Consider the following 12,297-nt stretch of genomic DNA (forward strand, 5'->3'; position numbering starts at 1 on the left):
ATTTTATTTTTTTCACGATGATAAATATCTGACAGAGCCAGTAAACGCGTAAGCGAAGTGGTCTCTAAAAATGATTCGCCAAGAGCGAAGAACGTGAAACGGAAATAAAACAGGAAATGCGAGAGAGAAAGAGAGAGAGGGAGAAGGGAGAAAGAAATCGGATATTTCTCTATGAACGTATTAATCCTTTATGAAAATATATATCTGAATCTTTGTAAATATTTTTAAACACTTGTACATGCTGTATAACTTGTGTCTGTATAAGTGGCATTCTTTGTTTCAATAGACATGGGTTACGAAAAATAATAAATAAAAAATAATTATAAATAACATTTTGTCTAAATATATTCTATATTCTTTAAAAAGTTTTTCTTTTTTCAAATGAGATCTCAATTATTTTCTGTTAATACGCATTAATTATATTAATTGATTTATATTAATTGACTCATAAAAAAAAGTACGTAATATATTTTCTTTTTCTAAAAGGAAATTTTTCCTATTGTGCATTATGAAAGATGGGAGTTTATTGACTGTTACATTAAATGTCGCATTATATAGTTGTATTACACAAAAAAATAAATATATCAGGTATATATAAACTGATTTAACAAGAAATACGAAATAGTCCTAAAGCTTATTTCATTTGGGAATGTAAATGAATACTTTCGATAGCACCTACTGTTTTGACAGTTTGTCAATTGCAAGACGCCGATGATACTGTGCGCTCCATCATGATGAACGAAGGTGCGACAGATCGTCTCTCCGCGAGAGCAGAAAATAAACGTGTTACGGGGGGCTCGCGGCGGGCCATTTTTGGGATCCCCACCCGCGACACGCGCGCGGTTTTCGTCCGACAGCTTTTCCATTCCCTCTCCGTTCAGATACTCGTTTCGCGCAGTTCAGATCGTTCGAGTTAGGTAAGTGCATCATTTCCGATAATATGCTTTTTTCTGCGGTGAAAACGCTTTGCTTTTTTCTTCTCTCTTTCTCTTTGTATGCCTCTTTGTCTTTTATACGCTTTATGCTAAAATGTGTGGCAGCGATATGCAGAATAAACTTTCATCGGTTATTGGAGAACGATTGGAGAAGTATTGACGAGGACGGCGATCACTATTGATTGATAAATAAATCAAAGGATAAATCAAGAATACATATATATCCGAGAGTGGCAAACTAATCGGTGCTTAAACTTTAAGGAGTTTTAATACCGGAATTTGTGCTTTAAGCGACTCGTCGATATATTTGGCAGTGCCAAAGTAAGTAGTATTTTCAGAAATGAAACCCCTCTGCGCGCGCGGATAGATCAGATTGCGTCGATCATCATGATGGAGATCGGTCAAAGATCACGACTGTAGAGCATTTGTATTTAAAACACGAGGTCCATTTGGAAGTGCAGAAATATAATTTTTATGTAGAAAAAAATCCCTCAAAATTACAAATGATTCAATACTAAGGTTGCACAAGACAATGTTCCAAGTAAAAATATTGTATTGATATTGAAAATATTCGAAAACTTAAATCTTATCTTGCTTTTGAATGAATCTTTGTAGCAAAAAATCTCGTCTTAAATATATAGTGTAATTTTTCTCATTTAATTTATATATATATATATATATATATATATATATATATTATTTTTTTTAAATCATGATTCTTGAAATTCTTAAACTTGGCTCAATTATCTTGATAAATAATTGAAAATCTTGTCTTAATCTCGTCTTGAATTTCAAAACAAAATAAGGCAAGACAATATCAGGATTAATCTCTTTATATTTCGTGCAACCCTATTCAATATTATTTTGAATTTTGGTAACTCAAAATTAATCCGTTTTTGTGATCGATGATCCATCCACGCATTATTTTTAATACTTGATATTGATATGATGGATAAATTCATCTGATTTCTGTTTTGATCTATATTCAAATTCACATCAGGCGAAGGACGAGCTTAATTTCCTACAGGAGGCTTTACGTAGACGATTCATGAAGATCCACAATATTTCGAAGACTCGGACAGCTTTGCAAGAGCTTTTGTAATTGTTGCTAAATAATAATAGCTCTGCTAACGCTTCAAGATAATTTCTTTTCGGGCTTAACAGAAAACAATGTCGTAAGTAGAATCTGTAACTGTTAATAATGCATATATTGATTTGTTACATTAAACATTTTGTTGACTATATATGTTACATTTTTTAAAAACATGATTATCTGTAGTATACGTATCAATAGTGTATGTAATAGAGAACGTACATGCGAATATTTATTTTTTATTTTTTCTTTATTCTTCTCTATAATAAAGGAAATAAGTATGATGATACTGACATTGAATAATAATCATTGGCTTTTACAGGCTATTAATATTTCGGAATATCTAAAAATATTACATTTTAAATAATATATGTTGATCAATTTTATAAATATTTTGATCAATTTTTATCAATAATTAAAAAATTTTTGGAATAAATCGTTAAAAATAACTTGTGATCTTGCGCTCTTTTTCTCTCGTTTTTGCTTACTACATTTTCGTAACACGTTATTTTTCATAACACGTAGATATATAACAGGAGATAACTTTATATAAAATCAAGCTTTATATGAAAATCAATATAAAATATTATATTGTCATACACAGCTTTTTTAATGGTATTTCTGTTTTAACGTCTTTCATGCACAGATTGATTGTTTTAAATCTTCCCTGTTAACTCCGATTACTTTACATCGCACGTATAAAATTACAAGTAATATTAAAAATTTGCATCATAATATCTGTTTAACAAATTGTACAAATTATTTTTTGATTACGTGGCATTCTCCTATCTTAATGCGATTAATTTTTTTACAATGTCACAAAAATGTACGCATTTTTTCTGTAAAGATGTTAGATGTCGTTGCAAAACGAGTTTAATTCACTTAAAAAAATGTTTTGCTAATATAAATAGATTCCTAAATAAAGAAATTTTCTTATAACAAAAATTTAGCGTTATTTTTTTATATCTGCTAGAATTGCAATATGTAAAATTTATAATAGCAAATTCTAGCAATATTTTCTGGAAAATTTAAATCTCATCGCCAAATATTAATTATTACATTGGATATTTTAAGTTTTGATATTACAGTTAGAACGATCTTTGTGAAATTTTTCTGTGTACTACAGTCAAACTTTATAATAAATATGCTTTAATATGGAAAGACTTTCTTCCTAAATTTCACTAATTGTTCAGATATAAATTTTGTTTCTATCATTTAGATTGATTAAGTGCAAAGCAGGGTTGGCAAAAAACTTGTTTTTTTTTATTTTAAACAATAACATTGTTTTTTTTGTTTAAACCATGTTTTTTGTTTTATTTGTGTTTTTAAGTAAAGTAAAAAAAACATGTTTTAAACAAAAAAAAGCATGTTTTAAACAAGCAAATGTTGTTAAACAAGCAAAAACCACTTAATAGCTTTGATTTGTGTAAATATTTAAATTTTTCGCTAGTGTTAAACTGTAAAAAACGTTGTCAAAATTGACAATGCTATTAAAAATATAAATAATAAATTAAAAATGATAAGATGGGTGGGTATGGGGATTATTTTAGCAAAATATTTATTTTTGGATATTAAATAACAATCAATACAATAAAGATTACTTAGAAGATATTGACTGACTTTACATTTTATATTTATTATTTTAAATTAATAGTACATAACTCATAACAGATCAGTAGTTCTAAAAAAAAGTTCTAGTTAATAATATTTAATATATAATACTTTGGTTCCTTTCCTATTCTTATTAAGCTTCATGCTTAACTCACATAAATTTTAAATAAAAGAAAAATAATTTTAAATAAAAGAAAAAATCTTAATTCTTCTTTTTAAAAGAAGAACTTTTTTTTAGAACTACTGACCTGCTATGAGTTATGTACTATTAATTTAAAATGCTAAAATGTAAAATGTAAAGTCAGTCAATATTTTCTAAGTAATCTTTATTGTATTGATTGTTATTTAATATCCAAAAATAAATATTCTGCTAAAATAATACCCATCTTATCATTTTTATTTTATTATTTATATTTTTATATCTATATGTTACATAAATATAGATAAAAAACTAAAAACACTAAAACAAAAACTTTTTTGCAACATACACATCTATTAGTTTTTGTTTGTTTTTAATTTTTTTTTACAATTTCTTTTCCAAATAATCATATATTTTATTTGCGATATTTTAAACGGTTCTAAACAATAGTTTAAAACAGTTTAATACAAAAACTGTTTAAAACAATGGACACTGTTTTAAACAAACTGTTTTAATCAAACAGTTTTAAACACATTGTTTAAAACATGCCAACCCTAGTGCAAAGTATATATAATATTACAGTATTTGCTAATCATTTATCTATCTCAATTAATGTTTCGCATCTAGAAATTTGTTACTATAGTTGCAAAACTATTTTTTTAAGTGTTCGCGACCCGCAAAATCCGCACGAGGAGGCCACGATCACGGAGGGCTCACCAAAATTTTGTAAAATGCTATTAATACTCGTCGGTTAGATCGAATGTCGGTCGGCGATGGCGGCCAAGTAAAGCCCGTTCTTCTGGGTTACACTCGTTACGTTTTGGCCTCTTCTTGCGCCGTCACGGCATCAGAACTCCGCCGTCGTTATAGCACATATTTATAGAATCGGGCTGTAGATGCTATTTCCGTAGACGCCTTGATACGTGCTCCTCTTCGTGCTTATGCGTTGCGATCAGCCGCCGGAATTATGAGCTTTGCAGAATTCGATGATGCAGGATTCATGATGATTCGCGAGTGCGCATATGTTCAGAAATGCAACCTCCAATTCAAACTTGAGATTCAAATAGGCATGCGAAAGCATGACTCATTATGATGATCGATATGGAATTTGACATAGGAATATTTCATTTTCAGGAAACTCAATAATTCCGTTGAGACAGTCCTCAAAACAAAGCCGCCACCATGGATGTCATCAAAAAGAAGATGCAAGCGATGAAGATTGAGAAGGATAATGCTATGGATAAGGCCGATACCTGCGAAGGGCAGGCAAAGGAAGCGAATCTGCGCGCGGATAAAGTTCTCGAGGAGGTTGCGGACCTCACGAAAAAATTAGCTCAGGTCGAAGGTGATCTGCAGGCCAACAAGCAAGCTCTTGAGCAAGCCAATAGGGATCTCGAAGATCGCGAGAAATCTCTTACCAACGTAAGCTTTTTTCGGATCCATATAGAATATTCTGAAAAAAAAACCAATAAACTTCTAGAAATATCTTCTAGAGTTTTATTTTAAGCAAAAAAAGTTAACTTCTTGATAAATCAGGAAATCGAGTTATGATACAGATCAGGATACAGTTGACAACAATTAAATTTTCCATACCTCGATAATCAAATCGAATTAATTAATTCGGTAGCAAGATGACGTCTAAAGACGTCTTAAAGACGTCTAAAGACAACTTAAAAACGTCTAAAGATGTCTTAAAGACGTCTATGACATCATTAAGACGTTATTAAGACGTCATTTGACGTCATTCTGCTACTGGGGAATCTGTATGAACTTTTTTGCTTATAATAAATTTTAAAATATATTCTAGAAGTTTGTTGGTTGTTGGTTTCTTCGCGAAACGCTGTATTATACTTTTGAATTTTCTTTTATCACATTATTTTGATATTAAATATTCATGTTAACCATTATGAACAATTAAAATCTAAAGAGATCGATAATAATCAGGGTTGGGTAAATTGATATTTTTTTAAAACTAAATTAAGTTAAACCCAGACAGCACACAGATATCCATAAAATATTCTAGAAATATCCTTGAAGGATATTGAAAATATCCATAAATGTCCGTTTTATGTTCCTCAAATACAGTGGATATCCATAGCATATCTAAATATGAAATTGGTGGACATAATTTAATCCCTGACGTGTTCAAGACATCCGCTGGACGACTAATGGACATAAATTAGCAATAACAGATATACAAAACGGACTTTATATGGATGTAATAACGAGATGAAAAAGGGATTACATACAAAATTTGAATTTACATATTAAAAAGATGAAATATATATTCTTTTAAGCAATACATTTATTGAAGAAAATTTATATCGCATATACATTAATGCAATATCACATATTATTTAAATGTTACTTTTTTTGCACAAAACGATTATAAAACAGATAATTTAAAAAAAATGTGTATTATATGTGTGAAAAAAGAACAACCTTTATGATCTAAACATATCATAATTTTTAAACATATATATTTCAATCCCTAAATAATAATATAATTTATCTATTTCATATAAAATTTTACATAAAAATGTTATATAACAATTTTATTTATAATTTATACTTGTATATTGCACTTTACATCTTAAATAGATAATGAAAAATTATTTTCGTTTATTTGCCGGACATTTACTTGTCCGACTTATAAAATCAATTTAATATCTGAAACCCGTGCTTTAGATCAGAAATTAAATTGAACAATACATTTTTAATCTTATTTGTTACCTTTTGGAAACTTTATATAATTCTCATAACTGAAACTTAAATACGAGAAAGATAGCGCATCGCACGTCGCGTAGCGGTAAACGAACGAACTAATACATGCTTGCGTGCTCGTGAGAAACTTTGACCTCCAAGACCGGACATCTTGTGGACGTCCAAATATTGACCATTAACAGATGTCTTAAATCGGATGTACGATGGACGTTTATTTTATATCCATGGACGTGCGGACGTAAAATGGACATAAAATGAATATCCATAGAATGGACATAAAATGAATGTCCATAGAATGTCCTGTGCTGTCTGGAAAGTTAATGGGTTAAAAAATTAATTTAATTATGTTAAAAGTTATACAAATAAAAAATTAACTCAATAAAAGTTACATTAAGATTAAATTAACGTTAGTTAAGATAAAAGTTAAAATTTTGAAAAGCATTATTTCACTTTATATTAAATTAAATTGTAATTAGATTGTAATTTTAAAATTAGATTACTCTAAATAATAATAATATGAATCATTAAATAAATTTGAGGGGAAAGTTAATAAGTTTAAGTTTATGTGTTTTAAAAATAACTAGTTAAAGTTAAAAGTTAACTTTTTTAAAATAACTAAGTTGAGTTAAAAATTATTAACTTTTTAACTTTTTTTTAACTTTTAAAAATCAATTAGTCATTAACTAATCAACTAGTTATTACCCAACCCTGATAATAATAATAATAATAATAATAATAATAATAAAAGGTTTATCAATGAAAATTTTAATTTTTATACATTTAATTTTTTTAGGCTGAGTCTGAAGTAGCCGCCCGTAATCGCAAGGTCCAGCTCATTGAAGAGGACCTCGAGCGCTCGGAGGAACGATTAAACACTGCAAGCGCTAAACTGACTGAAGCTTCGCAGGCCGCCGATGAATCCAGCCGGTAACTATATGTAACTTAATTGTATGTAATTTAACTATGTAATTATCAAGCTGCGTATTCCTACAGATTATGAGATATATAACGATATAATTGCAGTATGTGCAAAGTATTGGAAAATCGTGCGCAACAGGACGAAGAGAGGATGGATCAATTGACGAATCAACTGAAAGAAGCTCGCCTGCTCGCGGAAGACGCTGATGGAAAATCTGACGAAGTATCGCGTAAGCTGGCCTTCGTTGAAGACGAACTCGAAGTTGCGGAGGATCGCGTGAAATCTGGTGAAGCGTAAGATCGTTGTGCTAATATGTTTAATGCGAGGATAAAAAGTAGGCTGCAAATCACACAATTTTTATTTTCACTCTCATAGTAAGATCATGGAACTGGAAGAAGAATTGAAGGTCGTCGGTAACAGTTTGAAATCTTTGGAAGTATCTGAAGAAAAGGTACAGTGCGATTGTTAATGTAGTAATAGTATTTCTTATACGACTATTTCGCTGGAAAACAAGTGTTCCCATAATTCCTTTTGCAAATATATAAATAAATTTTGAAAATATATAAATAAATTTGAAAATTTTGAAAAATAATCTATGCTAATTTCTGTAAATATTTCCAGGCCAATCAACGAGTCGAGGAATTCAAGCGTCAATTGAAGACCTTGACAGTCAAATTGAAGGAGGCTGAAGCTCGCGCCGAATTTGCCGAGAAGACCGTCAAGAAGCTCCAGAAGGAGGTCGATAGGCTCGAAGGTGAGTTCGTTTTACTAAAAATATCTCTTGTTTTTTTCTCTCTTGCACAAAAATAATGAAACTGAACTCATTTTGTTTCCTCTCTCAGATGAATTGGGCTTAAACAAGGACAGATACAAGTCGCTGGCCGACGAAATGGACTCGACATTCGCCGAATTGGCAGGATATTAGATTATTTTACTATCTCGCCATTATGCTTCGCGTGTCTAATAATTGTTTTAAACCTTCTGATTGAAAAAATCGATATTCTATATTTGCGCAAACAATGTTACAGCTCGTTACATTATCATTCGACGAAAAAAAAGAGACATAACTAAAGGATAAACCGTGAATCATTTATTATTCACAGTCGCTATCCTTGTAATTAATGTTATTATTATGATGGAGCTCTATCGATGTGAGCGGATCGTAATTTTATTCTGTTACATTATTGTGTACGAAAGATTAAGAGAAATTCAATAAACAATAATATAAAATCAATGAACCAATATAAAAGCGCATTTCTGCGCAAAGCAATCAATATTTTCACATATTAATTTCCTGCTATTTCACACATAGTGATAAGCAAATTAAATATAATTAAAATAGCGTCTAAAACATGCCAAGGCTTAGATTAAAGTTTCTAATATTACATACGACTAAAGATCAGGGTTGTATAATAACTAGTTGATTAGTTAAAAGTTAAAAAAAAAGTTAATTTTTAACTCAACTTAGTTATTTTAAAAACAGTTAACTTTTAACTTTAACTAGTTATTTTTAAAACACCTAAACTTAAACTTATTAACTTTCCCCCCAAATTTATTTGATGATTCATATTATTATTATTTAGAGTAATCTAATTTTAAAATTACAATCTAATTTATAATATAAAGTGAAATAATGCTTTTCAAAATTTTAACTTTTATCTTAACTAAGGTTAATTTAATCTTAACGTAACTTTTATTGAGTTAATTTTTTATTTGTATAACTTTTAACATAACTAAATTAATTTTTTAACAAATTAACTTTAACTTAATTTAGTTTAAAAAAAATATATAAACTTACCCAACCCTGCTAAAGATATAAAAAAAAAAGTCTTTCAGATACAATTATTTTCTTTCATGACGTTTATTTTTTAATTATTTAATAAATGTACATACAGAACGTATATCGTGTTTCAATGGCATATAAATCCAGTAATTTCGCGCGTCTTGTACTATAACTTCCAAAGTCATCGACCATATTTTATTTTGCACGCTATCATCTATTTTGTTTATTATGTACATATAAATGAGAATCACATGAGTACAATTTTTGTGCAATCTATGAGCTTTATACAACATTGATCTAGAAATTCTTACAAAAACGCATAACAATGATTTTAATGACTATACATATGCAATTAAATATTATGCCATAACGATTAGATCGAGTAAACTCGGACACAGTATTGTTGTTATTATTATTATTATTATTATTATTATTATTATTATTAATATACATTATGCATCACTGTTTGAACGTAATTATCAAAACAATGAACATATACTCATTCAGAACTAAATGATGCGGTCAAATGATACTTAGTTCATTTTACGACATATAAAGAGCACGAGATCTTCATATAATAACATAGATATTTTCTAAATGAGAGAAAGAGAGAGAGAGAGAGAGAGAGAAAAAAATAAAAAATTTAACGCATTAACAATGCCACAAGAATACAAAGGTGATGGAAATCTACGATTATGAAAAAGGAAGAGATTGTGTACTCATGCACAAAGCGAACTGAATATCGTATTACTATGATAAGAATGCGCATAACATATATGTGCGCGCATATACAAGATGGCCTCGAAACGTTCCAGTCAGACTTTGAAATCTTATAGAAAATTTAATTCTGAACAAAAAATTTCGTATAAATATAGGTCAAAAAATGCTTCCTTAAGAAGTTATCGCTCAAAAACCTCTGATGAAGGAAGAGCAAAAGGTGAAAAGAAAATGAAACTAAATAAATTTCTGGAAAAAACAATAAAAATAAAAAATAAAAATCTTTCTTTTGAAAATAAAATAAAGTTAGTTTAAAAAAAATTATTTTATTTTCATAAAAGAAAAAGATTTTTATTTTTTATTTTTATCGGTTTTTTCAAGAAATTTATTTAGTTTCGTTTTCTTTTTATTTCATTTTTTTTCACCTTTTGCTCTTCCTTCATCAGAGGTTTTTGAGCGATAACTTCTTAAGGAAGCATTTTTCGACCCATGTCTATAGGAAATTTTTTGTTCAGAATTAAATTTCCTATAAGATGTCAAAGTCTGGCTGGAACGTTCGGGGCTACCCTGTATTTGCAAATTTCATAAATAAATACATGTTTATACGGATGTTACGCGCTGTAACATTTCCATAGATTTCCTCGATACATACTTGACATTGATGAAAAATTTTATTCGCAAAATTATGACAAAAAATTCGTCCATCTCGTCGCATCTGAAAAAGACGTCTAAAAACTATATTTAGTCTTATTATTTTACCTATCTTTTATAACTGATTGTAAAAAATATCTCGTTATCATTTGATTACATCAAGAAAGCGCTTTGATGCATTGCCGTAGAGAATATATTACACGATTAATACATTCATCAAGATACTTAGAAAACTATTTTTTAATTTATGCCAATTATGTAAGGATTAAAAAAGTGTTTAAAAAAGGAAAAACAAATCAGATCAAATACAACAGTCATTGATTAATCTGTGATGTTTTGCAATATAATCTGTAGTAATAAATATGTGCGCTTTCTAAGTTAATTTATATATAGCAGGCAATATGGCAAAGCCACATTCATAGCAATTTATGACTCGTACACGCATACTCTCTTTTTAATATCTCTCAAGTGATGACAATACAATTTTCAAATAATTTTTAGAATACTCATGGAAATGCGTCTTTTTGCATAAAAGTATTCGAAAAATGAGCTACTAATATTTTCTGATAAAGTCCTCGTCAAGTTTATCAAGTCTTTTATATATTTATTATATATTTATTTTATTTAAGTCTTTTACATATTTATCATCAAACAAAAAGTACACAGATATATAATGTAATAATAATAGAAATATTTCAATAGATATTTATACAAACATTCGTGTAAACGAAAAAAAAAATGAGAAAATAAAACATAAAAAAGAAAATCTTCAAAGATGCCACATCACTTGAAAGGATTCACTTCATTTATCTGCCTTTAATGGCAATGTATGCCGAGAACGGTATAACATTGAATATTCATCAACCGACAGACATGCATAAACAGATTTGATTCTTCGATCGATAACGACTTGCTTCTTGAAATATGAACCGTATGATATTTCTTTCACGCGCTCTATTTAACTATCATTCTTACGAATAATACACCGCAAAAATTACACACACATAAATCATCATAACTTATATGTATAATATACACTATTATATAATTATTTTTTTAACATTATCAAAACATTAGACTATTTGATGTATCAATTGCACATAACATCATGACTGGTCTATACAAATGACTAATATTATACAGGATTACATCGTTGTACTACACGCATTTCCAATGCTGCAAAAATCGGATAAATTGCGCATTAGAAAAAAGCGAAAGTCATTAGAGAGAAGAAAGCCAGTCTTATTACGTACGCCAATCTTATCTAAAGCACAAAATTCATTTTAAGTCTGAGAGAGAACTAATAATGCAAGAGAAAATGATGTAGCATACATTAATGATATACATACAATGCCTGTATTTGCAATATTTATTATTTAATTTTGAATACAGAACTTGTAATGAAACAGATTACACAGATGAGCTATCAATAGTATAAAGAGTTAGATTGATTTAGCAGCATTACGCCTTTTCAATATGATGTATCCTTTTTACATATATATGTATAATAGTACAATTCTCTTTTAGTTGAGAAAATATTATATATGTTAAGATGAAAAAGAATTTCTCTTAAGTTGTAGCATTTTATAAGATATCGCAGCATCACACAAGTAATCATTATAACTCTTTTACACATGTCCTTATATGTTATATAATACATATATAATACGTCCTATATATTACAAGGAAATATTATCATAAATCCTCACTGTGTCTCTGTTAACA

At 29.0% G+C, this 12,297-nt stretch overlaps 1 protein-coding gene across 1 annotated transcript; it reads left to right on the plus strand.

Annotated features, from left to right (window-relative positions):
- Nucleotides 1-754: 754 nt before the first annotated feature.
- On the plus strand, nt 755-8,655 carry LOC105249000 (tropomyosin-1). Its single transcript, XM_011254126.3, has 7 exons — nt 755-917; nt 4,913-5,200; nt 7,296-7,429; nt 7,526-7,714; nt 7,797-7,872; nt 8,043-8,175; nt 8,264-8,655. The coding sequence occupies exons 2-7, from the start codon at nt 4,961-4,963 to the stop codon at nt 8,344-8,346; spliced, it is 855 nt and encodes a 284-aa protein (XP_011252428.1). The 5' UTR covers nt 755-917; nt 4,913-4,960; the 3' UTR covers nt 8,347-8,655.
- Nucleotides 8,656-12,297: the final 3,642 nt, after the last annotated feature.

Source organism: Camponotus floridanus, unplaced genomic scaffold (genome assembly GCF_003227725.1).
Source record: "Camponotus floridanus strain SB8 unplaced genomic scaffold, Cflo_v7.5 scaffold36, whole genome shotgun sequence".
Taxonomy (NCBI): Eukaryota; Metazoa; Arthropoda; class Insecta; order Hymenoptera; family Formicidae; genus Camponotus; species Camponotus floridanus.

Coding starts and splice junctions, on each gene's coding strand:
- LOC105249000 (XM_011254126.3), top strand. CDS start 4,961: ATGGATGTCATCAAAAAGAAGATGCAAGCGATGAAGATTGAGAAGGAT. Junction 7,715..7,796: donor CGCGTGAAATCTGGTGAAGC/GTAAGATCGTTG, acceptor TCACTCTCATAG/TAAGATCATGGAACTGGAAG. Junction 8,176..8,263: donor GGAGGTCGATAGGCTCGAAG/GTGAGTTCGTTT, acceptor TTCCTCTCTCAG/ATGAATTGGGCTTAAACAAG.